The sequence below is a fragment of the Chiloscyllium punctatum genome, chromosome 16 (genome assembly GCF_047496795.1).
Source record: "Chiloscyllium punctatum isolate Juve2018m chromosome 16, sChiPun1.3, whole genome shotgun sequence".
Lineage (NCBI taxonomy): Eukaryota > Metazoa > Chordata > Chondrichthyes > Orectolobiformes > Hemiscylliidae > Chiloscyllium > Chiloscyllium punctatum.
In genome coordinates, this window is record NC_092754.1 from 32,988,770 (window position 1) to 33,015,806 (window position 27,037).

The 27,037-nt window shown below is 45.0% G+C and overlaps 1 protein-coding gene across 1 annotated transcript; it reads right to left on the reverse strand.

Moving 5' to 3' along the window:
- Nucleotides 1-1,076: 1,076 nt before the first annotated feature.
- Nucleotides 1,077-21,339, reverse strand: c16h1orf50 (chromosome 16 C1orf50 homolog). The gene is given in 6 exon segments (XM_072586698.1): nucleotides 1,077-1,635; nucleotides 1,637-1,849; nucleotides 2,439-2,570; nucleotides 5,670-5,756; nucleotides 19,109-19,224; nucleotides 21,167-21,339. Coding segments are annotated over 6 exon segments (648 nt in total). The 5' UTR covers nucleotides 21,213-21,339; the 3' UTR covers nucleotides 1,077-1,581.
- Between the last annotated feature and the right edge of the window lie 5,698 nt (nucleotides 21,340-27,037).

Sequence of the window (27,037 nt, forward strand, 5' to 3'; positions counted from 1 at the left end):
AACACTTTAACTCCCCCTCCCACTCCGCCAAGGACATGCAGGTCCTTGGCCTCCTCCATCGCCAGACCATGGCAACATGATGCCTGGAGGAAGAGTGCCTCATCTTCCGCCTAGGAACCCTCCAACCACAGGGGATGAATGCAGATTTTTCCAGCTTTCTCAGTCCCAACCCTCAAACTCAGCACCACCTTCTTGACCTGCAATCTTCTTCCCGACCTCTCCGGCCTATCACCCTCACCTTAACCTCCTTCCACCTATCGTATTCCCAGCACCCCTCCCCCAAGTCCCTCCTCCCTACCTTTTATCTTAGCCTGCTTGGCACACCCTCCTCATTCCTGAAGAAGGGCTTATGCCCGAGACGTCGATTCTCCTGTTCCTTTGCTGCCTGACTTGCTGCGCTTTTCCAGCAACACATTTTTAATCCCTGTAGAAACCCTGACTAAAAGTTCTGTGTGGAATTGGGGCAGAGTTTGCACCAACGCCCATTAGGATTAGTATGAAACTGCTCCAATTTATTTTACCTTGTATCAACCACTGGCCCTTCTTAGGTAAAACTACCAAATTGTAGCTATGTTGAGCTGTTGTCTATGATGTCACACCCATTCTGTAATAGGCCAAACATTTCCTTCTCTCTTTGATCGTCAGTTTTCAAAACTCATTATTTCCAATGTAGAGGGGACTTCAGTAAACTGATGGCTGTGTGAAACACATCAGTTCCTTCACACACTACACAGCATTAGAATCACAGTTTCTGTCACTGCACGGGTTTCTTTCGGGCGCTTCAGTTTGCCCCCACAGTCTAAAGATGTGCAGGTTAAGTACATTGGGAGGAATTTAGAGTATGGAGCTTAAAGGATCAGGGTCCAATCATTTACGAGAGTTTAGGAAGAACCTCTTCACTCAAAGAGTTGAAAGTCTTTGGACGTGTCTACCACCGAAGGTTGCAGATGTACCATCATTGAATAGAAGGCTGCAGGACAGATTTTTGGTTTGAGAGAGATATGGTAACAGGCAGAAAAGGGGAGCTGAGATAAAAATCAACCATGATGAATGGATGGAGCAGACTTGAGGGACTGTATGGTTTCCTACTGCTTATTTTTAATATTCTTATTTCATAACAATTAACAATAGTGATACCTTTGGGGTGAGCAATTTATAACCAGGTCCTTTGTTATCACATTCAAAGTGTAGGTAAGTAAAATAATAACTTAGTCCAATTTGCTAATTTCATCTGTGTATCTGAGAACCTCAGGTGATTATAACTATTTGTGTTGTTTGGCATCATGCAGGAAAATGAAACCTTCCCTTCTTAACCAGGTTTGCTGTCGCTGATATTAGCAGGTAAATGCTTATTGTGTCCTTATGCTCGTCCCTGGTGTGTTATTTTATACAATGCTGGCCCATTTCATATACATAGAATACTAACTACCCTCTGATGTAAACAGACAAAAAGGAAGTCAAATGAAAATATCAGTGTTAGCGCGCACAGTCATTTCCAGGTTGTGTTGCTGAAAGAAATAGAACCATGAATTACAAAGAAATAGGCATGAAACAAGGTTTTAAAATTATCTCGTGTGACTGTCAAGAGAACTCAGTATTTTCTGGAATCAAAGCCGCTTTTTCAGGACGCGTTTGGATCTTTGAGGCTGTTCTTGCTGGCAGGGAGAATCATTGGCTCGAGTCCGTGGAAGTTGGGCTCTGTGTTGTGTGGCTGCTGCTGGGTCAGGAGCTTATTAATGAGACCGACTTCAGAATCTCTTTTCTCTATCTCCTCGTATGGTGTCCATGACATGTCAGGCTGCAGCTTGTACGCACCAAGGAACTCATGAGGTGGGCTCGGCCCCCAATCCTAATGTGAATCATAAATAAAGAACAGGTTGAATAAGAAGATTAAGATTTGAATATACAACAACTTTCACAGCCTCAGGTCATTCCAAAGCACTCACGTGCCAAGGAAGTACTTTCAACATTTAACAGTACAGACACAGGAACAGGCCCTTCATCCCAATATGTCTGTGCAGCCCTAAACTAATCCCATTTGCCTGCATATGGTCTATATTCCTCTATTCCCTGCCTGTTCATATGTCTCTTAAAATGGTGCTATCATATCTGCTTCTACCACCTCCCCCTAACAGGACATTCCAGGTACTTGCCACATCTGTATAAAACAGTTCTTGTATATCTTCTTTTCATCTTCCCCTTCTCACTTTAAAGTTATCCCTCCTCTTGTTTGACATTTCCACCCTGGGAAAGAAACCTACTCTCCACCCTATCTATGCCTCTCATAATTTTATGTACTTCTGTCAGGTAACCCCTCAGCCTCTGACACTTTAGCGAAAACAATCCAAGTTTGTCCTTATAGGTCATACACTCCAAACCAGGCTGCAACACATGTGGATCTCCTTCCCCTTCCTTGGAAATATTTAAACCCAGCTGACCTTTGGTGAAAGGATGGAGAAGTACCGCTGGCCAGAATCCCGCCTGTACATGAAGTACACTGTGCCTGGCTTCTTCACAATATTGCAGGCAACGTGATGGAGATCTGCATCCCTCTTGGCCTCTTCCAGGACCTGGACAGAATGAAATGTTACACCAGATCGGATCATTGAGGAGCAGTACCATAAATGATGTTGCCACTGATAGTGAAGATGGGAAAACACTAAGCATAATTCATGTCAATGTAAGAGAAGCTGAAGCAGGCGACCTGGCTGTTTGGGATAGAGTTCCAGGATTTTGGTCCAGCAGTGGTGAAAGATGCTGTGTGACCTGGAAGGGAACTTAATGACGGTAAAGTTCCCAATGTTCTGATGCCCATGTTTATTCCAAATGCTGGGAGCTCAGTAGAGTCCAAATTGAGGGGCAGCAGGCCACTTCATAGCTCAGGGGATCTTCACAGGCAGCCTGCAAGAGGCTTCGACTGTTTTACCAAAACAGCATCTTCCACACATAAAACCTTTTAAAATATCTGATAAGGTGATAAAAACCTAGCTATATTGGTCCTGTTAGGTACTGAAATCATTGCTTGTGAAATCAGACATTCCCAGTGTTGACAGGAACAGAAGACAGGGGGTAGACCATAGAGATGTGACACTTGAAACAGCTCCAAAAAGGCTAGTATCCCGTCACCAAGTCACCCTTTATTTACATTGCTCAATGTATGATACTGACCTAGTTAGCACAGCCAGCTCTCAGAATGAGCAGAGTCCTTGATACTCCTGTTTCTCTTTTTTTTCATATGGTTACATCATTAATCCCACATACCAAATCGTCTCTCAGCATCTCATTAAGGGCTAAACCAAAGTCACATGCCTTTGCCAGTTGTCTTAAACTAGTCAAAAATCCTGAGATGGATTCCCTTACTTCTTGAATTGCTGAGTAAAACCAAATAGCATCTTAGAATTAGAGGACGTTTGGGATCATAATATTCCTTAACTCAATCTGTCAACTCTTGGCACAAGAATGAACTCTGAGTGTACAGGAAATCTGACACTCCTGTTTTTTTTCTTTTTTAAAACCCCCACACTACCGCCTAACCGCGACACTCCTGTTCTTTTTTTTTTCTATTCTTTTTGGTTTTTTTCTGGGTTTTTTTTACCCCCACACTACCGCCTAACTGCGGTAGTGCTTATTTTTTCCCCAGCACCCATGTTGTGTGCGTGCAGGTGTGGACACTCCTGTTTTTTTTTTGTTTTTTCTTTTTTTTATTTATATTTTTTTCTTTTTTGATGAGCAATGACCTTTTTTTTTTCTTTAAACCCCCACACAACCACCTAACTGCGGTAGTGCTTATTTTTTCCCCAGCACCCATGGTGTGTGTGTGCAGGTTGTGAGACACTGAGAGACACAAGGTGTACGAATCTTTATTCAGATACTCCTGTTTCTTTTTTTTTACACCATAATTAAGCATCACATTTGGGGATGTGATGCTTAATTACATAAATGGAGGAGTTGCAAAGCCATTGAAACTTTGTTGGGCTGGAGTTGGTCACAGAAATAGTGAGGGAATGAGATCATGGAGTGACTTACAAAAAGACAGGTTGCATGAGTTTATTTTTTTTCACCCGAGTGGCCAGTGACAAGCAGTGCCTTTGACACATCTGTTCTTTTTTTTCCTTTCTTCTTTTTTTATTTTTTCCCCAGCACCCATGGTGTGTGTGTGCAGGTTGTGAGACACTGAGAGACACAAGGTGTACGAATCTTTATTCAGATACTCCTGTTTCTTTTTTTTTGTTATATTTTTTTTTCTTTTTTCTTTTTTTTCTTTTTCTTTTTTTAAACCCCCACACTACCGCCTAAGTGCGGTAGTGCTTATTTTTTCCCCAGCACCCATGGTGTGTGTGTGCAGGTGTGAGACACAGTGAGAGACACAAAGTGCACGAATCTTTATTGAAATCTCCAACTGTTTTTTTTTTCCCAAGGACACCCGGGCTCTAATGTAAAATCCCCTGTTTATTTTTTTTTTTTTTTTTGTTTTTAACCCCCACACTACCGCCTAAGTGCGGTAGTGCTTATTTTTATTCCCCATAGTGTGTGTGTGTGCAGGTGTGAGACACAGTGAAAAGACACAAAGTGCACGAATCTTTATTCAATTTCCACCACCAGGAAGATAGGAAAGACACCCGAGTGGCCAGTGACAAGCACTGCCCTTCAAACCACAGGGCAATGCTGTGTGAGCAAAACAGTGAAGGGGAGGGTAGGGACTAAATCAAAATAGAGTTGGAGGGGGAAATAATACACTCCACTCCCTGCGGCACCCACCTCTCCCTGAACGACTCCAGGGTGTTGGTGGACACCGCGTGCTCCTTCTCCAAGGACACCCGGGCTCTAATCAATCCCCTGTTTGTTTTTTTTTCTTTTAAATGTCTTGGTTACTTTTTTTTTACTTATTTAACCCCCACACAACCACCTAACTGCGGTAGTGCTTATTTTTTCCCCAGCACCCATGGTGTGTGTGTGCAGGTTGTGAGACACTGAGAGACACAAGGTGTACGAATCTTTATTCAGATACTCCTGTTTCTACCTGTCAGCCAAGGCTCCCTGATTGGACCAGGTTAACAGCCCCAATCAGGGAACTTGGTTAATGGTGTGCAATCTTCTCCTCATTAGCAACTCTGCAGGAGCCATCTCTGTGGTTACATGAGAGATGGTCCTGTAAAGAAGTGGAGAGGTGATGACGTTTGGAAAGGTTGTTTCAGAGTTCCGGACCTCGATGACTAATGACAAAGTCACCAGAGACAAATGTAAATAATGCTGTTGGTGAGCCTGGAGGTCAGATACCATCATTTTGTTCTGATTGCCAACAGTCTGAGAGCTCGACCCACCCTGTCCCCAAGGCCCAGACATGGCTCAGTCTGTATCCCAGTAAAACACACTAACAATGGAGAGGCCAGCCATCAGCAAGTTAAAATTACAGTTGTGATCCCTGCTATCCAAGTGACCCCCAATTCTATCTGGGAATGTGGACGAGCCGCATTTACAATGCCTGTGCATAGGTCAACCTAGAACCATTTTAAATTTCCTCTTGCTTCCTTTCAGGCATCTGTCAGAACCGGGTTAACCAAGTGAGGTCAAGGACCTGAAGAATTGGGACAAGACTAAAAATAAAATAGCACGGGTGGTGGTGAGGTGGGGAGGGGTGAGATGAAATAGAACTCGAAGACTCCTCTTACCTTTCGGGCTTTCTCTTGGAGGTACTGGATTTGCTCAGCAATCACAGTCAGTCTATTACAAGCATTGGCATGTACAAACTCATCTGCCTGGAAATACAAGGACTTACATTTAGTGCTGTAAGAGTTTGAAGTTAAGTTCACCAAGGTATTTTGTCCCACATTGGTCTGCCAGCCTGAACACTGGATAGCGACCATCCCCCAGCCAGCAATTCACCCATTCCATTAGCAAGTAATCGTACACACATGAACAGGCCATTCAGCCCCGCCAACCTGTACTGCCATTCAACCGGATCATGGTTGATTTGTGACCTAACTCCACCCGCCTGCTTTAGTTCCATAACCGATAATACTTTTACCGAACACAGGCTTGAAATTCTGAACTGATTGCGACAGCCCTTTGGGGTTATTGAGTTCCATATTGTTCAAACCCTTTGTATGAGCATACGCTACTCAATATCACCCAGAATGATGTAATTCTAAGGTTATTTCAGAGCTTGTAAAACAAAACAATTCTGCAAGTACCCAATTCATTCCCTTGTCATCCACCTATTGTGGTTTACTGTAAACATGGATTTGGTATTTCAGAAATACTGAGGGCAGCTCCCCACTGTGAGTCAATGGTCTATTTTCTGTCCACAGAAACGACTCTGAGCTTCCAGTTGCCTGCCAGTTTAACACCCCATCCTGTTCCCTGGCCAATATCTCTGTCTCAGGCTTTCTGCAGTGCTCCAGCGAAGCTCAGTGCAAATTGGAAGAACAGCACCTCATTTTACACTTGGGCATCCTGCAGTCCTCTGGACTCAAAACTGAACTCAACAACTTTAGGTCTTGAGCTCTCCCATGTCCTTACTTCAATCCCCACACAACAGCCCTTTTTATCGCATAGTCTGCTATTACACACAACCCACTGTTAGCCACTAACTGTCCCCATTACTATCTATTCACCCTCCTTGCCAGATTATTATCCACTCCTCTGTCCAACTGCTTTTTCTCTCTCTTTGTGCTCTATCACCACCTATCGTTTACTCCTCACCCCACCCTACCTTCTGCATATACTCAACATTTTCCTGGTTATCCTCAGTTCTGAGGAACGGTCTCTGGACCCGGAACGTTAACTCTGATTTCTCACCACTGATGCTGCCAGAACTTTTCCACCAATTTCACTTTTTGTTTGGGTCTAATTTCTGCACTGAGTTAAGAGACTGGAAGCAAAGTATAATGTAGGGTTTACAACTGGGCATGGGGATTCGGGAGGAGGCAGAGCAGAGGATAAACAATATAACCAGCCGACAGAAAATGCGTGTCTGAGCAACAGGATTTACTTGGAGTCATCTGCCAATTGAGCAGGCCCACACAGGGGGAGTGGGTAAAGCAGCTGGTTCAACATGCAGCCACCACAGTTTGTAAACCTGCCCAGCGAGGGCGGGTTCATCACCGGGGAGTTTTTGAAAAGTTTTTCTTCTTTTCCCACTTTTGCGACCGCATGCAACTGAAAATAAAAGCAGATTGGAAAACACCCAGAGTACATATCAGCGGCAGAACAGAAGCCTTCAGCGCCTTCACACAGAATTGAAAAGCAGGACAGAAGGAACATCAAGAGATAAGATCACGGAGAGGCTGGGAGGAATTTGATGTTATCGTTGATGCAGCCTCAATCTCATTTTAAAAAGGGAATTCAGTTTGCATCTAAAAAGCTCATTTTAATTGTTAGATGGAAGGAACAGGAAGTTGTATTGAGAAGAGGTAGTTCTGAGTTTGAAACCACACAGTGGTGCAGTGTACTGGGTTAGTAATCCAGTGACTAGCTGGTCCAATGATCCACAGAAACAGAGAATAGGAACAGGAGTAGGCCATTTGGCCCTCTGAGCCTGCTCCCCATTCAATATGATCTTAGCTGATTATCTAACTCAGTAGCCTGTTTCCCTCTCTCCCCATAGGGCGAGCCATAATGTGGAGGTGCTGGTGTTGGACTGGGCTGGAAAAAGTCAGAAGTCACACAACACCAGGTTACAGTCCAACAGGTTGACCTGAAATCAGATGATGAAGGAGCAATGCTCTGAAAGCTTGTGATTTCAAATAAACCTCTTGGACTATAATCTGGTATCATGTGACTAATGATTTTGTCCACCTCATAGGGGGAGTCTGCTCCCCTTGAGACCTTGAGTTGATTTCCCATGGCAGTTGGAAGTTGACAAAGATAAAAAAAAAGGTGGAATCAATAGCCTAATGCTGTCAAATGTGCTGATAAAAATCCAACTACGTTTTTAGGGATGGAAAGCTGATGTACTGCCCTGGTCTGACCTGTGTACAACGCCATAAACCCACCTGGACATGCTCCACTCTGTGAAATGGTTTAGAAAAACACTCAGTGTATCAGTTAACACAGCGTTAAGGAAAGGCCTTTTCAGGGATTTCGTGATGAATGTCAAATTATAGCCTTTCCAGTCATTGCTCAAACCCCAAATATAAGTTTGAAGAGGAGGCTGGATATCCCTGTTGACTGAAAGCAGGACAACTCCTCGTTAGTAAATGCTTTAGGCACGAACAGGTCACAGCAAGATTACGAGCCATTTTAATCAGAGGAACATCAATGGTTGCTACCTCATCCAGTGATTAATGTATAACAGTCTGAGCCAGAAAACAAACCCTGGGTGGAGCCAGAGCACCGTCATAAGCAGAGGGTATACCACAATGGGAGTTGCCTTTTCAGTCAGTTGGTTGGAAGCTAGGAAGAACAACAGAGATTCAAATCTTCTGTTGTCGAGCATTCAAACTATTTTAATTATGCTGCCAATCATACAGGTCAAGGATATTCTTCACAATGGATTTGCAGATAATAACAATATTCACACATGGCTCTCCTCAAATAAAGTTTTATATCAGAACAGAGGAAGTAGGAGCAGGAATACCTCAATCAGCTTCCACTGCCATGGCTGATCTACCTCAGCTTCACTTCCCTGCACTATCCCCATATCTGTAAGTATCCAAATATCTAACAATCTTTGTCTTGAATATACTTGACGAAGGAGCAGCGCTGCGAAAGCTTACACTTCCAAATAAACCTGTTGGACTATAACCTGGTGTTGTGTGATTTTTAACTTGGTCCACCCTACTCCAACACCGGCACCTGCACATCTTGAGTATACTCAGCAACTGAGCTCTGTAGGCTTGGTGAATTCCAATGATTCATAGACCTTTGTGTGTGAGGACATTACATTTCTGAGACTGTGACTCCTACTTCTAGACACACCAATGGGAAATTCTCTCTCGGCACCTTATTCTGTCAAGTCCCTTAAAAAATTCATACGTTCCCATGGGATCACCTCTCAGTCTTCTAAATTCTAGGGAATAGAGGCTCAGTTATACTCAATTCCCATTCTAGTTAACATGCCATGCTGTTTCCTCAATGCAATAGTCTTGCAATTCAGAGCTTCATCCGGATATAAAGCCTAAATGTTTCAATGCAAACTGTTCAAAAGCACAGGCAACGTCATTATCATGGGGGCTTCCATTATTCTATCAGTTCTTGTTATACAACTCCTTGTCTTAACCCCTCCTCAAAATGGATGACAATGGCAAGACTGTTTTGAGAAGATTTGTAGCTCAGGTTGAGGTTCTGGATGTAGGTTTGCTCGCTGAGCTAGAAGGTTTATTTTCAGACGTTTCGTCACCATACTAGGTAACGTCATCAGTGAACCTCCGGATGAAGCTCCGAATTGCCAAGACTATTGCATTGAGGAAACAGCATGGCAGGCACTTAGGAAGATGATCAAATGATCAATGTATTAGGGAGGTGATAGCCTAGTGGTTTATCACTTAGCCACTAATCCAGAGACCCGGGTAATATTCTGGTGAACCCAGGTCCAAATTCCACCACCAGTACATGGAGGAATTTGAATTCAATAAAAATCTGGAATTAAGATTGTAATGATGACTGCAAAATTTTTACCGATTGTTGGAAGAACCGATCTGGTTCACTAATGTTCTTTAGGAAAGGAAACTGCTGGCCTACATGTGACTCTGAATCCACAGCAATGTAGTTGACTCTTAACTGCCCTCTGAGCAATACATGCTGGCCTAGCCAGTGACCCCCACAATGATAAAGAGGGGGAACAGAGGGCTTCAACATCCCAAACTCTCTGGTAACCTTGTGATTGCCTGTGAGATACAATTATGGATTTTAGCTTAAAACAAAGTGGGGGTCATTACCAAATATTGTGTGTCCTAAGCACATCCTTGTCAGTTAGAACGTTGAGAGTTCAAACCTCACTGGCACTCTATACTGTAGCGTGACCTCGACTGACCCTTCTGTGCAGTTTTGAAGAGTTCAGGGAGATGCTAAATCGAGGCTCCCTCTGCCCTTTCCGGTGATTACTAAAGATTAGGGGAATACAGTACAGGCTGTCCCAGTGTCCTAGAGCACGTGCCTTTCAATCTAAACACAATGAAGTTCTATATTCTACACAACAGCAGCAACTACATATTTAAATGGGTGTAAATTGATAAAGTCATGAAGGACACTATATAAATGCTGGTTCTGTGTACAAATTGGATGATATATTTGCCTACTTCATTGTATATGACACGCTCTGGGATGTTCTGAACAGACGATAAGTGAAGGTTATGTTCTTGCCTTTCTCTGCGTGATTAGACCTGCTCTGCATGACTGTGGAGAGAGAAAAGGAAGTTTCACTTCTGGTTAAGAAGCTGTTTGAGTCCAGCGCCTGGCTGACAAGGCAGACATACACCCGTTCACGACTTGAAAGGAAATGCACCGCGGCTTGCAACAAACCACCGGAAACCAAAAGTTGGGTAGTGTTATTTTTCATGTCCAATCATCAGGTGGTAACAGTAGCTCAGAAGGGTTTGTGTTCGCGTCTGAGTCAGAAAGTTTTAAAACACACTCCAGAAACTGAAGCCGAAAATCTAGACCTGTGTCACATTGACTGAGCGCCACTATGATGGAAAGGTGCTGATATCAAACCTAAGGCCCCATCTTGGGGACACATACACAACCCCCCCCCCCCCCCCCGCAGTATTCTTTCACAGAGAAGCAGGTGAGTTCCCATCGGTTTCCTAGCTAGTACTCAATCCGCAATCAATATCACCAAAAACAAGTGATCTGGTTCTTTAATTACATTGGGATTCGTAGGAGTTTGCTGCATGCAAATTAGCTGCACGTTAGAAAAGTGACAGGACTGGAGGTTTGTTCTGAAGCAATTTGATACCGAGAGATTGTGGAAGGTGCTATATAAATGCAATTCTCATCCCTTCTTCAAATAAATCATATCAGTAGTCATAAAAGGCCTACCGGTTAGTTGGTTTGAAAGAACAGGATATTGAATTCAGCAGTACAATCTGTAACACAATCATACCTTATCTCTGTTAAAAGTCTAGAGTCTATTTCCTGATTGTCACACTTCAACACAGCCTGGATATCATGTTTAGTTCTGTGTGTCCTTGTATTTTAAATGCTAGGTGGCAGTGTTGCTTTTCCTAGATGCATTTCCCAGAACCATTGCTGTAGGTTGCATTTCAGGTTTTATTTATAAAGTTATATTGTGCATTATATTTGTTTTCTCTTTCCTAATATGGAGCTGTGCAGCCTCAGGTTTCACACTTTCTGATCCATTCAAAATCTCAGGGCTACCCCGGTCCACCCCATCTCTCGCCCGGTTCCTCAGCTACCAACTCCAAACCCTTTCCCCACCGGGGTAACCGTAATGCTCTGAGCTTAGGGCCCTCAGGAATCCAGAATCAAATGACAAAGAGGAACACAATTATATTTTTAAATAATTTGCAGAAAGCCTTTGATTCAGCTCCTGCCTCTCTGCACATTTTAAGTAATTCCCATCAGTCATTTTGTCACCTTCTTCCCTTGTGCTAATCCAACACATTGTCCATAAAATTCCAAAGGCATTTCTGTCCATTAGGTCAAAGTAGTTGGTGATGTATAGTTTGAGGGTAGCAACTTCACCAGCGGGGTACGTCTGCATTGCACTCCAACCATTTAACAAACTGAGCTAACCCACACTGCACTTCACCCTCCCATATCCAACATTTTCATTATTAGCCTAACTTGGAAGCCAAGTAAAGAATCATTTCTGATTTGTCAATAAAAGATGAGCATGTGACCTCAATATTTATATGTGCACAGGGTACAAAGAACAATATAGCACAGGAACAGGCCCTTCGGTCCTCCAAGCTTGCAATGACACATTTTGCCCTTCCATACTCGGTCTTCACTTACAGGATCTGTATCTCTCTATTCCCTTCCTATTCATATATTTGTCCAGGTGTTTCTTGAATGCTGCTATTGTGTCTGCTTCTACCACCTCCTCTAGCAGCGCCTTCCTGGCACCCACCACCCTTTGGGTGAAAAACGTGCCTCACACATCTCTTTTAAACTCCCCCCCTCACACATTGAACATGTGTCCCCTAGTAATTGATCCCTCCACCCTGGGGAAAAGCCTCATGCTTTCCATTCTATCCATTCCATTCACAATCTTTTAAATTTCTATCATGTAGTCCCTCAGCCTCCTGCGTTCCAGTGAAAACAATCCCGGTCTATCCAACCTTTCTTCATAGCTAAAATCCCCCCTACCAGGCAATATCCTGGTAAACCTTTTCTCTATCTTCTCCAAAGCATCCATTTTCTTCTGGTAGTGTGGTGACCAGAACTGTACGCAATATTCCAAGTCTGGCCTAATGAAAGTTCTACAAAGCTGCAGCATTACTTGTCTATCCCTATACTCAATGCCCCCTCCAATGAAGGCAATCATGCCATAGGCCTTTTTTACTACCTTATCAAAGACTGAATCATCATAGAATCCCTCCAGTGTGGAAACAGCCCAACAAGTCCAAACCAACTCTTCGAGGAGCATCCTACCCAGACTCACCCCGCTAACCTATAACCCTGTATTTCCCACCTAACCCACATTCCTGGACACTGTGGGCAATTTAGCATGGCCAATCCACCTAATCTGCATATCTTTGGACTGCAGGAGGAAAACGGAGCACCCAGAGGAAACCGACACCGACACAGGGAGAATGTGCAAATTCCACACAGTCACCCGAGGCTGAGACTGAACCCAGATCCCTGGTGCTGTGAGGTAAAAGTGCGAACCACTGAGCCACATTCAGTGATCTGTGGACCTGCACAGCCAGATCCCTCTGCATATCAGTACCCTTCAGGTTTCTGCCATTGTACATGCCTGTGAAGCTGAACATTTTGTGCAGCTTTCAGTTAAACTGCTAAACGAAAAGTCGAATGTGCGAGTATTTCTTTTTCCTCATTCATTATAGAACCATTCAGTGTTACGGAAATCTAGATGTGTGAAGTATATTAATTTGTATTGTATATGGGCATTTTCCGCTAAAATTAGTGCTCAGAGCTAAAATAGTGTTTCTTAGGAACTTCTAACTTCTTTAGTGATGATCTTACTGTTTTTATTGTAACCCTCGATAACATTCTTACTGGTGTTAAAGGAAACGCCTCTAAATTCTCAGATAACAAGCAATGTATAATTAGACTACAAACCTGGGACATTCTTCTAAAATGTAACAGCCCAGCTAGTTTAAAAAAACTATAGTTATGGTTATAGTTATGGAGGGAAAGGGCAGAGGCCTGGGCCTTAATACAGCCATCCACACCTCTCACTATCACTTTTAACCTCCTGCTGGTGATAAGAGGTAGTACACCAAAGGCATACTTCACTCACTCTCCCTCACACCTACATATCATATTCCACAAGTCCTTGACATACAACTAGCCATCGCAGCACACTGTCCTGTTTGCCTTTGTTTTGATCCATAACCACCAACTTTTTCATACGCTCCGTTGTGGTTCGGATGGTAGCACCCTCTCCTCTGAATCATAAAATTCCAGGTTCAAGTCCCCATTCAAGCCTCCTGTGTGATACTGAGGCTGTCTTGTTGAAGGGGCTGAAATTTAGCTAAGATACTAAACTGACACTCCATCTGCTTGTTCGGGGGCGGGGGTGGGTGGGGGGGGGGATGCGGTTGTAAATGATTGCATGCCACTGTTTTGATAAAGAGCAGGGGAGTTTCCCCAAGTATGGACTGAATGGCCTCCTGTGTAATGACTTGGTTGTTCTGTGACATACCTGATGATTATTTGCCCCTCAATCAACAACAGAAAAAAAGTTACTTAGTCATTGACATCTTAACATCTGTGGGAGCTTGCTGTGCACAGCCTGATATAGTGTTACAGCATCAGAAGTTCCTCATTGGCTGTAAAGACCTTCGAGATAAAGAGCCATCGAGACCCAAGACTTTAGCTTGTTCCCTCTCCATGGATGCTGCCTGACCCACTGTGATTTCCAGCATATTTTGTCTTCAGTTCAAGACCTTTGAGATGTTCACCAACCGTGGTTGTGAAAATGTAAACTGCCACTGTCCCAGAGGACCACTGGTCTCTTGTCAGAGAAAAAGAGAGACAACTGGTGGAGGGTTTCACTGTGTCTCAGGGGGAAAAGGCAAGGCTGAGCAGGTAAGGTCTTCATGGGGACTTCGGACAGTAGGAGTATTGAACCCTCACTCTTTGCGTTCCTCTGACGTGCAAACCAGCAATCCAGCCAACTTAGCGAGCTGCCTCCTACTCGATATATAAATGCAGATCTTTTGTTCACTGCAGCCAGCCCAGCTTCTAGCCTTGTGATCCTCAAATAACATTCTCATGGTTAGTTATTCTCCAGATCAGCACTGGTCTCATTACCACTCTCATTCCTTTGCTAACTTAAGGACCCATCATTGGGTGTTCTTGCCCACGGAGTTTTTCTTTCTGCAGCAAAAGTGCTCGATTACCAAAACCCTCAAAAATACTTTGGAACAAATTACTGCAGATGCTGGAATCTGTACTGAAAACAACAAATGCTGGAGATCACAGCGGGTCACACAGCATCCATGGAGAGGGAGCAAGCTAATGTTTTGACTCCAGGTGGCCGTTCATCAGAGCTCTGATGAAAAGTCATTTGGACTTGAAACGTTAACTTACTCTCTCTCCATGGATGCCGTGTGACCCGCTGTGATCTTCAGCATTTGTTGTTTTCTCAATACAATCTCCTCAAAAATGCTTGACAGATTGTAACAGATGAAGGACTGAGATGAAGTGTCCTCAACAGTAAGAGCCCCACTTCTGAGCCTTGGCTATGTTGATTGGTAGTAGAAAGATACTGTACCACAGTGGATAAGAAAGGGGTTGTTTTTATAGAGTGACAAGTAGAGTTACACTTTGATTGTGAGTATTCATGGGCCCAGTGAGCAAGAACACAGCACAGAATGGCAATTACACCATGTCATAAACCATGGCTACTTTCAGAGTGTACCCCGAGTCGCAGCAGGGACAATTGTATTCAGTCTCCCTCGGCTAGGTTAGAGACATTACCCTTGGTCTCACTGTTGAGGAGACCAATATAGATTGTGATGCTCAGGCCCCGGTAATGATCCCACTGACAATCCACTTGTTAAGTTTTGCTAACTTGAAAATACCCCACTATCCTGACCAAGTGCTCTTAGTTGGGTAGACAAGGCTTCATTTGTGCTGATATGCTTTCCCTCACTTCAACGAGCCCTTATCTTGAGTATCTGTAGCACTTAGATCAAAAGAACAAAGGAAATAGAAGCAGGGACAAGGCCATTCAGCCCTCAAACCCTACCCCATCATTTAACAAGATCATGGCCAATCTGGCCCAGGCCTCAACTCCTCCTCCACACCAGTTCCTCATTGTCCTTAACTTTCTGATACTTCAAAAACCTACCTTCAAATACTTTCTGTGATCTAGCCTCCACAGATCTCGGAGGGAGAGGATTCCAGACATTCAATGCACTCTGGGAGATAAACAAAAATGCTTCACCTCTCAGTTTTAAAAGAATATTCCCTTTTCCATAACTGTGTCCCCTAGTTTGAGATGGATCCTTTTCAACATCCACCCTATCAAGCCCTCTCAGAATCTTGTATGTTTCAGTAAGATCATTCCCTCACTCTTCTCAACTCTAACAAATACCTCGGTGGTGGGCAATTTGTTGGAGGGAATCCTGAGGGACAGGATGTACATGTAATTGGAAAGACAAGTACTGATTAGGGATAGTCAACATGGCTTTGTGCGTGGGAAATCATGTCTCACAAACTTGATTGAGTTTTTTTGAAAAAGTCACAAAGAGGATTGATGAGGGCAGAGTGGTAGGTGTGATCTACATGGACTTCAGTAAGGTTCCCCATGGGAGACTGATTAGCAAGGTTAGATCTCATGGAATACAGGGAGCACTAGCCATTTTAATAGAGAACTAGCTCAAAGGTAGAAGACAGAGGGTGGTGGTGGAGGATTGATTTTTAGACTGGAGGCCTGTGACTAGTGAACTGCCACAAGGATCAGTGCTGGGTCCTCTACATTTTTGTCATTCATACAAATGATTTGGATGTGAACATAGGAGGTATAGTTAGTAAGTTTGCAGATGACACCAAAATTGGAGGTGCAGTGGATAGCAAAGAAGGTTACCTCAGATTACAACAGGATCTTGACCAGATGGGCCAATGGGCTGAGAAGTGGCAGATAGAGTTTAATTTAGATTAATGTGAGGTGCTGCATTTTAGGAAAGCAAATCTTAGCAGGACTTATACACTTAATGATAAGGTCCCGGGGAGTGTTGCTGAACAAAGACACCTTGGAGTGCAGGTTCATAGTTCCTTGAAAGTAGAGTAGCAGGTAAATAGGACAGCGAAGAAGGCGTTTGGTATGCTTTCCTTTATTGGTCAGAGTACAGAGTATCGGAGTTGGGAGGTTATGTTGCAGCTGTAGGCCGCTGTTGGAATATTGCTTGCAATTCTGGTCTCCTTCCTATCAGAAGGATGTTGTGAAACTTGAAAGGGTTCAGAAAAAATTTACAAGGATGTTGCCAGGGTTGGAGGATTTGAGCTATAGGGAGAGGTTGAATAGACTGGGCTGTTTTCCCTGGAGCATCGGAGGCTGAGGGGTGACCTTATACAGGTTTATAAAATCATGACGGGCATGGATAGGGTAAATAGACAAAGTCTTTTCCCTGGAGTCGGGGAGCCCAGAACTAGAGGGCATAGGTTTAGGGTGAGAGGGGACAGATATGAAAGAAACCTAAGGGACAAAGTTTTCACGCAGAGGGTGGTACGTGTATGAAATGAGCTGCCAGAGGCTAGTACAATTACAACATTTAAAAGGCACCTGCCTGGGTATATGAATAGAAAGAGTTTGGAGGGATATGGACCAAGCTCTGGCAAATGGGACTACATTGGGTTGGGATATCTGATCGGCATGGACAAGTTGGACCAAAGGGTCTGCTTCCGTGCTGTACATCTCTATGACTCTGTACAGGCCTGTTCTGTTTATCCATTCTTGATAGGTCAAACCTATTCATCCCAGGAATCAGCCTAGTAAATAGAATCAGAGAGTCATACACGTTTACAGCATGGAAACAGGCCCTTCGGCTCTACTTGTCCCTATTACCCAGTTCTCATAATTAAACTAGTCCCATTTCCTGTGTTTGGTCCATATCCCCCCATACCTATTCCATTCATGTAACTGTTCAAATGTTACTTAAAAGACAAAATTGTACTCGCCTCCACCACTACCTCTGGCTGCCCGTCCCGAACACTCAGCACTCTCTGTGCACTCTCTGGGACTCCTCCCACCTTAAACCTATTCCCTCTAGTTTCAGACTTCCCTAGCCTGGGGAAAAGCTGTTGATGATCTACTTTATCAACACCTCTCACGATTTTCTGGACCTCTGTCAGGTCATCCCTCAGTCTCCTCCCCTCCAGGGAAAATAAACTGCTGAAACTCTCTATCCCATTCTGCTTGTCTTTATCCATTTCGCTGCACAGTGCCCTTGACTTTTCTGTTCAGGTTTTTAAACCCCAACCTTTGAACCTTTCACTGCCCAAATAATTTGATCACTAAGGGCACTGGTCCCAGTTTCGTTTTACCGGAACATGTCACAAACCAACGCTTCGCTCATGAACCACAACATTCCCAAGCCGCACACATCAAAAACCCTTTCTCTAACTCCACTTATGTCATGACATATTCAACCTGCTGAATCTCATTATGCATGAGCTTCTGTTTATTCATTCAGAACCAGAATCCTCAAACTCCCTCTGCAGAACCTCATTTTTGGTCCTGCCTCTCTGCCTTTAGTTCTCACGTGGACCACGACAGTTGTAATCCTTCTCCTCCCCCCTCCAAATGCATCTCCCACCATGAGGAGGTACCTTCCATTGGCACAATCCTGCAGAGTCTTTATTTGCAATTATAGAGAACGGGTTCTAACCCCCTGTCTATAGCGTCATTTATCACCACCACATTCTGGCCTTCATAACAAGAGGAATTGAGTATAGAAGCAAAGACGTTCTTCTGCAGCTGTACAGGGCCCTAGTGAGACCGCACCTGGAATATTGTGTGCAGTTCTGGTCTCCAAATTTGAGGAAAGACATTCTGGCTATTGAGGGAGTGCTGTGTAGGTTCACAAGGTCAATTCCTGGAATGGTGGGACTATCTTATGTTGAAAGACTGGAGCAACTGGGTTTGTATACCCTTGAGTTTAGAAGACTGAGAGGGGATCTGATTGAGACATATAAGATTTTTTAAAGGATTGGACACTCTTGAGGCAGGAAACATGTTTCCGCTGATGGGTGAGTCCTGAACCAGTGGACACAGCTTAAAAATAAGGGGTAGGCCATTTAGGACAGAGATGAGGAGAAACTTCTTCACCCAGAGAGTGGTGGGTGTGTGGAATTCTCTGCCCCAGAGGGCAGTGGAGGCCCAGTCTCTGGATTCGTTTAAGAAAGAGTTGGATAGAGCTCTCAAGGATAGTGGAATCAAGGGTTATGGAGATAAGGCAGGAACAGGATACTGATTGAGGATGATCAGCCATGATCATAACGAATGGTGGTGCAGGCCCGAAGGGCAGAATGGCCTACTCCTGCACCTATTGTCTATTGTCACACTCCATTTGAATGGCCTCCTACATAGAGTCATAGACTCATAAAGATGTATGGCATGGAAACAGACCCTTCGGTCCAACCCGTCCATGCCGACCAGATATCCCAACCCAACCTAGTCCCACCTGCCAGCACCCGGCCCATATCCCTCCAAACCCTTCCTATTCATATACCCATCCAAATGCCTCTTAAATGTTCCAATTGTTCCAGCCTCCACCACATCCTCTGGCAGCTCATTCCATGACATGGTTGCTCATCCCTCCTGCATTCTTTGGGTCTATGCATATAGGTGAAGGGTCAAACTCCTCCACAACAACATTCTGGTACAGGCCTGCTAAGTATAACAACAGCCAAGATAAACAAATGAGAAACCACAAGTGTTGTGACTCCTGGAGCTGCTGGCTCGGAATGGGAAGGGAAGGTTTGAGAGAGTGGGGAAAAGAGTGCCTACCTTCTGGATCTGCTGTGCCAGGGCTACAATGTCGAGAGGATCTCCGATGCGATTGGTTTGGTAGCTGCTGACCAGCTGCAGGCCAGCAGGGTTGGCATTGCTCTCCACCAGCGCCACTGGAAATGAAACATGAACCAATAAGGAAGTGGAATGGGAATGTGCCCTTTGCCCCCAATGGCTTGGGGAGTGGGAGGAGTGCACCACTTCATGTTGGAACTGAATCTCACAGATTGCACTGCCAATTGCTCACACCACTGGGTAGCAGACCATTTGACACCATTAGCCCCAGAGCCACAGGGCGGGAAACCTAAAACCAGCTGGGTGTCACCTCTGACCTTTGACCCCAACCCATATTTGAACATCATTAGCCTTTTTTCTGGTCACATGGATTGGGATGGAATTGAAAACTAGTCTCAGGAATGGTCTTCATTAACCTATTGCATAAAATCCCTCACGGTTCACTCATGTACTTGAGGGAAGGTAACCTGGTCTCCTTCCCTAATCTGGCCTACACATGACTCCAGACCCACAGCAGTGTAGTTGACTCTTAACTGCCCTCTGAACGCAACTGTACCAACAGAACAAACTCCAGTGGTTCAGGAAGGTAGCTCAACATCACTTCCTTACGGACAATTAGGGATGGACAACAAATGCTGACCTTGCCAGTGATGCTCACATCCCACGAAAGAAGATGGAAAAGTCTTGAAGAATGGAAATTGTGGGTAAAAGGGAGTCAGAGCCCTAAGGGCCATTTCAACATCGCAGCTGACACAGGAAGTGAGAAACTAAACATTAAATGAACTGGTGTGGAGTTCTTAATGGACAAAATGAACACAGGGAGTGTTAGTGCTGTCTGTGTGTATGAACACGGGGTGTTAGTGCTGTGTGTGTGTGAACATGAGGAGTGTTAGCGCTGTATGTGCGTGAACATGGGGAGCGTTAGCTCTGTCTGTGTGTGTGAACATAGAGAATGTTCGCGCGGTGTGTGAGAACAAAGGGAGTGTTAGCGCTGTGTGTGAGAACACGGGGAGTGTTAGCGCTGTGTGTGTGAACACAGGGAGTGCTACCACTGTGTGTGTATGTGCATATGGGGAGTGTTAACGTTATCTGTACAAGCGAACACGGGGAGTGTTAGTGTTGTGTGTGTGTGGTTAAAAATCACAACACCAGGTTATAGTCCGACAGGGTTTTTTGGAAACACTAGCTTTCGGAGTGCTGCTCCTTCATCAGGTAGTTGTGGAGCAGGACCATAAGACACAGAATTCATAGCAAAACATTAGTGTCACACAACTGAAATGATATATTGAACAAACCTAGATTGCTGTTAAGTCTTTCATCTTTTAGAATAGATTGTAGGTTTTGGTTCATTCATATATAAATCCCAGAACTTCTTTTAAGTTACATTCTCGAGATAACTTAAGGTTTCAAATAGAAAAGGTGGCATCGCAGCTCAGACAATGCATTAAAGGTGTGAGGCTAGAGTCTGTCTGTATCCCAATCTTGAGTCAGACTGGTTCTATTTTCAGAGTGGGATTTACAAAATATTACATGGATTGACTGCCTGCAGGTTGTGCATTTTTGAGCAAAACCTGCAACCCATTCTAAAAGATGAAAGACTTAACAGCAATCTAGGCTTGTTCAATATATCATTTCAGTTGTGTGACACTAATGTTATGCTATAAATTCTCTTGTCTTATGATCCTGGTCCACTACCACCTGATGAAGGAAACAGTACTCTGAAAGTTAGTTTTTCCAAATAAACCTGTTGGACTATAACCTGGTGTTGTGTAATTTTTAACGTTGCCCACCCCCAGTCTCCTCCACATCGTGTGTGTGAACACAGGGGGTGTTAATGGTCTGTGTGTGAATACGGGGAGTGCTGGCGCTGTCTGTGTGTTAACTGCCCTTGGACCCTCTCCAAGTGGAGCAGGACTTTAAGTAGATTTGAAGTGAATATCGTTTTGTCAGAACCGTTGCAGTCTCAGCCAGCTTCAGATTGACACCACTTCAGATATATCCCCTGAAACTCGTTATCCATCATTGAGGCTTCTCTCTTACCAGCCGAGCTGTTTCCCTTGTTGTCTTCAGCTTTAGCCTGGCTCATGGTTGCTGTCAGTCCTGCCTCTCTGTGCTGCCCTCCTGCCCCACTCTGATTACAAACTGCTGCTTCAGCCTAAAGGTCCTTGCTTCCCTCCGACAGAGCTGTCCTCACAGCTCCTAGAACAAAGCAGCAGCTATCAGCTCTCTCCGCCCTGTGACCATGGGTCTGAACGCCTTGTCAGTGAGGGGCCCCTCACAGAAAGCCAGCTGTGAAAATTGTATCCATTGCGGGGATACCCCGAAGCTGGGAAATCGCTGGGGGCTGTGATCAGGGCAGCGATAGGCACCCTCCTGTATAACTTTGTCTTTTATGTCACAGACACACGTGTTCTAAAGCTCACAAGAGCAACAGAACAAATAGATCAGCCCCGAACGCAGGCAATTCAATCCAAGCTGACGTGTGTATACAGAGAGCATGCTGCATATTGTACAAAACATCTATGTCACTTCGTTAACTGAAGTGGTAAATAATACAAGCTCTTGAATTTTATATAGCACCCAGCACACGCCATTTAATCACCCCACAGAAGGGGGTTCGGAAGTGCAATCTTTCGAATCGTGGGATCCCCTGCCATGCAGACAGAGGCCGTTCGGCCCATCGAGTCGGCACCGACCCTCCAAAGAGCATCCCGTCCCCACCCACCCCCATCCGTCACCCCGTATTTCCCGTGGCTCACCCACCCACCCTGCACGACACTGGACACCACTGGGCAGTTGAGCATGGCCAATGTCGTCAGGAAACGCAGCAGCCAATGTGTGCACAGCATGATCCCACAAACAGCAACAATATTACAACTCGATGGTTTATTGTGCACCCTGATGCAATCTTCTGTCAAATGCTGTCATAATGTTGAGGGCAGTCACTCTCAGGTTTCACCCAGGCATTACCTTGTGCTCTTTTCAGTCTTAGTGAAGTCTCTAACGGGGGGAATATTGCCAAGAAAATAGGGACAGCCCCGTGGTCCTTCTTCAGAGGAATGCCATGCAATCTCTGCCAACCACTGAGAGGGCACAGGACCTTGGAAAATCTTCTTGCCCAAAAGAGAGAAGTTGCAACAGTGCAGCCCTCCCCCTGCAGTGCTGGCCTACATTTCCCTGCTCCTGAATTGGAGACCATTGGCTGGGCTAGCATTTATTACCCATCCCACGCTGCCTGGAGAGAAGGTAGTGGTGAGCGGCCTTCTTGAATCACTGGAGTCTATTTGGTTAGGGAGGGAGTTCCAGGACTTTGACCCAGTGACGGTGATGGGACTGCGATATATTTCTAAGTCAGGGTGGTGAGTGGCTCAGACAAGAGCTTGCAGGTGATGCTGTTCCCATGTATCTACGGTCGCTTGTCCTTCGAGATGGTAAAGCTTGTGGATTAGCTAAGGAGCCTTGACGAATTTCTGCAGTGCACTTAGTAGATTGTACACTCTGCTGCTACTGAGCATCAGCAGTGGAGGGATTGGTTGCTTGTAGATGTGGTATAAATCAAATGGACTGCATTGAGATGGTGTCAAGCATCTCGAGTGTTGTTGGGGCTACACCCATCCAGACAGCTGGACAGTATTCTTGACTTGTGCCTTGTCGATGATGAATGGACTCTGGGGTGTCAGGAGGTGAGTTACTCATTGCAGGAATCCCAGCTTTTGACCAGTTCTTGAAGCCAGAGTATTCATATGGCTGATGGAGTTCATATTCTGGTCAATGCTAACCCCCCAGGATGTAGACGGGGACGAGAGTGGGATTCAGTGTTGGTAATGGTGGCTCAGTAGGAGAAAGTGAGGACTGCAGATGCTGGAGATCAGAGCTGAAAAATGTGTTGCTGAAAAAGCGCAGCAGGTCAGGCAGCATCCAAGGAGCAGGAGAATCGATGTTTCGGGCATAAGCCCTTCGTCAGGATGGTGGCTCAGTGGTTAGCACTGCTGCCTCACAGAGCCAGGGACCCAGGCTTGATTTCCACTTTAAGTGACTATCTGTGTGGAACTTGCACATTCTTCCCATGTCTGCGTGTGTTCCCCCCGGGTGCTTCGGTTTCCTCCCACAGTCTAAAGATGTGCAGGTCAGGTGAACTGGTCATGCTAAATTGACCATAGTGTTAAGTGTATTAGTCAGGGGTAAATGTAGGAGAATAGGTCTGGGTGGGTTACTCTTCAGAGGGTCGGTGTAGACTTGTTGGGCCGAAGGGCCTGTTTCCATGCTGTAAGGAATCTAAACCAATATAATGTCACTGAATGTCAACAGGGGATGATTAGATTGTTTCTTGTTGGCGATTGCCATTGCCTGGCATTTGCGTGATAGGGATATCACTCACACTTTTCAGCGCAAACCTGGATATTGTCTGGCTCTTTCTGCATTTGAGCATGGACTGCTTCAGTATCTAAGGAGTTGCAGTCGGTGGTGAACCTTGTGCAGTCTTTCGTGAAAATGACCACCTCTGACATTACGATGGAGGGAAGATCCTGGTTGAGGCAGCTGAAGTTGGTTGGGCCGAGGACACTATCCTGAGGAACTCCTAAAGAGACGTCCTGGAGCTGACCTCCAACAACCACAATCATCTTCCTACATGCCAGGTATGACTCTGACTAGTGGAGAATTCTCCCCTTCATTCCATTGGCACTAGCTTTGCTTGTGCTCCCTAATGCAATCTTCTGCCAAATGCTGGCATAATGTTGAGGGCAGTCACTCTCAGCTCCCACCCAGGGATTATCTTGCACTTTTTTCAATTCTGTGCTTCCTTGTAGCTGTACATGGTAATCAACAGGAGGTCACCTTGTCCCTCTTTGGCCTGGTGTGATGAGCCTCCATGCGGTTCAGAGGCAGCATTGAGAACTCCCAGGCCGACTCTCTCCTCTCTTTGTAGCCACAGTGGGGCTACCTCTGCTGGATCTGTCTGTGGCTGGTAAATTACAAAGCCGGGGATGGAATATTACCTGTGAAGTATGATTGCAGGAGGGTGACTATCTCAGGCTGTTGTTTGACCAGTCTGTGAGATAGCTCTCTCCATTTTGGAATGAGCCCCAGAGGCACTCATTCCCCCTGTAAGGAGGACTTTGCAGGGTCGACAGAGCAGTGTTTGCTGTTGTTGTTTCCAGTGCCTAAGTCAATGCCAGGCTGTCTGCTCAGTTTTCTTTTCTTTTTTGAGGCTCTTAAAAAGTTTGATAAAATGGAATGGCTTGCTCAGCTGTTTCAGAGGGCAGTTTTGTGTTATTAAGGGCTTGCTGTGCCTCTGACTGGGTAAGGATGGAATTTACCTTCCTTAAAGGGACTTCATTAACCAGATCAGAGTTTTCATAGCAGTGGTTCCAGAGTCATCATTCGACATCAAATTCCACTTTTTTTAAAAAAGATGGATTTGAATCCGTGTCCCTTGAGTGTTATATGTATCTCTGAACTTTTAGTCCAGCAACAATGTCACTACGCCATCAGCTCCCCAAGATTTTGATCGCTGGACTTTCGAGTGGGATTTGAAACCACAACTGACTCAGAGATGAGCACCATAAAGTCTTGAGCCATCATTTGGAAATATTTAATTATGAGATTAATGGGTGTTGTTTGTCAATGTATTGGTGCACAGTTCACCATGGAAACACAGCAGGGTGTGATATTGAAACCCCCAGGTTAGAAAGATCATGAGTTTGATCTCTGTTTTGCACTGGGCTTGGTCTGAGTGCTCTTCACGCTAGAGAGTCTTGGGTGGGGGGGCGGGGGGGAAAGGGGGAAGACGTAGACAATCTTTGAGGGTTCCCATTCCAGATAGCTCTCTGAGGCTTTTGCTGGAAAGGACGCATCTAAGTGCTTCAGCCAGGAACAGATCCACTGAGAACCTCCCCCACGGAATAATGTCCATTCACACAGGACAAGAGGATTGTCTGAGGTGATACACTTTGACTGGAAGAACATTGAAAACAATAGAAAATAGTGAGTACACTTCTACAGGGGGTGCAGGAACTCAGGGCCCTGGGTGCATATGTGGGCACAGAAGCTGGCAGGACTGGTGGAGAGAACAGTTAATAAAGCATAAAATGTAATTGGATTTATTAGGGGGCATAACAGGCAAGTGCTAGGAGGTTTTTTTAGATTAGATTCCCTACAGTGTGGAAACAGGCGGTTCGGCCCAACAAGTCCACACCGACCCTCCGAAGAGCAACCCACCCAGACCCATTCCCCTACCTAATGCACCTAACACTATGGGCAATTTAACATGACCAATTCACCTGACCTGCATACCTTTGGACTGTGGGAGGAAACTGGGCCACCTGGAGGGAACCCACGCAGACACGGGGAGAATGTGCAAACTCCATACAGACGGTTGCCCGAGTCGGGAATTGAACCCAGGTCCCTGACTCTGTGAAGCAGCAGTGCTAACCACTGAGCCACCGTGCCGCCCCTTGATGTTGGGCATTTGTTAGACCTCAGCTGGAATAAAGTGGACAGTTCTGGGTGCAACACTAAAGGAGAGATGTGAATGCATTGGAGAGAGCACAGAAGTGATTGACAAGAATGGTTCCGGGGTGAGAAATTTCAGTGATGAGGATGGATTAGGACTGTTTTCCTTGGAGAGAAGGCTGAAAGGAGGTTTGATCATCGTGAGTGGGCTGGGCAAAGTAGCACAGGGAGAAAATGCTGCTGCTTGGAAAAGGAAATAGAACAAGAAGGTGTAAATTTGAAATGACGTGCTAAAGAAGCAAGGTTGACTTGAGAAAACAACTTTTTCACGCATTGAGGAGTTAAGAGCATGGAATGCACTGCCTGGATATATGGTAGAGGCAGTTTTAATTGAGGTATTTAAAAGGGTTTTGGATGAGGGCATTTAGATACAAATGATGTTCAAGAATGTGGAAAAACAGCAGGAGGATGGCATGAAGGAATAACATCTGATGCAAAGTCACTTCAAAGACTGTTCCTGTCTCATGAACCTTGAACACATACCAGAACAGCGTATTTAACTGTGGCAGGCTTTGGCACTAAACAGAGTCTTGTGCACACACACACAGACTCCATGTTTAGGAGGACAGTCTTTTATTCCTGCAGGCCGAAAGGATTTGCCAGTGCCAGGTATACCACCTTGTGCCAACTTGGCAAAATTAAAGTCTAGGCAGTCCAGCCTGGGAATGAAAGGGTTACATTTCCAAGCTCCTAAGTTTCAAGTTCCCCTCCCCCCCATGAGCAGTGAGCCCACACGGATCAGAATCAACTGTTTTCAAAGTCAGGCTTTCCCTACAGCAGAGATATATAAACAAGGGATGAAAAGTCATCTGTATATTTCAGTGGAGGCTCTCTTCAAACTACTTAGTGCCAAAAAGTAACAAGGGGATTGTTTAAGTGAAGTGGACAGAGGTGCCCAGTTCCTTTCACCCTTCCTGCAACATTTGAGATTAGGGGATATGAATCCCTGCCAGATTTGTAAATTAGTTTTTTTTGCATACTCTTTGAGCTCCCATTGTCGCCAGGACAACTAAAAATAAAAACTGAGGAGCTCCCTGTCTTGGAGAGCAAGGACGTGTAATATACAGGAACTTATTAAAACTTTAAAAGCGTGTTTAAGATTGCGAACTATCCTGAGTCTGAGGGAATCTGACAGCGAGGGAGCAGTCAGGGACAAGGGATACGGGAGACAACCAGAGAGGCCGCTTTTACTGAAATTTGCAAAAGTGGATTGATGCATTGAAAGCCTTTCCCCCTCCAGCCGCCTGTAGCTTGAATTTTGTTCAACCTCTCAGAAGTAAGTCCTTGTTTCTCCCACATTTCAGGAGATTCCATCTCAATCCCGCCCCCTGAGCTTAACGCTGACCGTATGACATGAGCATTCTGAGTTTAAAGAGTTTGTGAGCAGTTGTGAGTGGC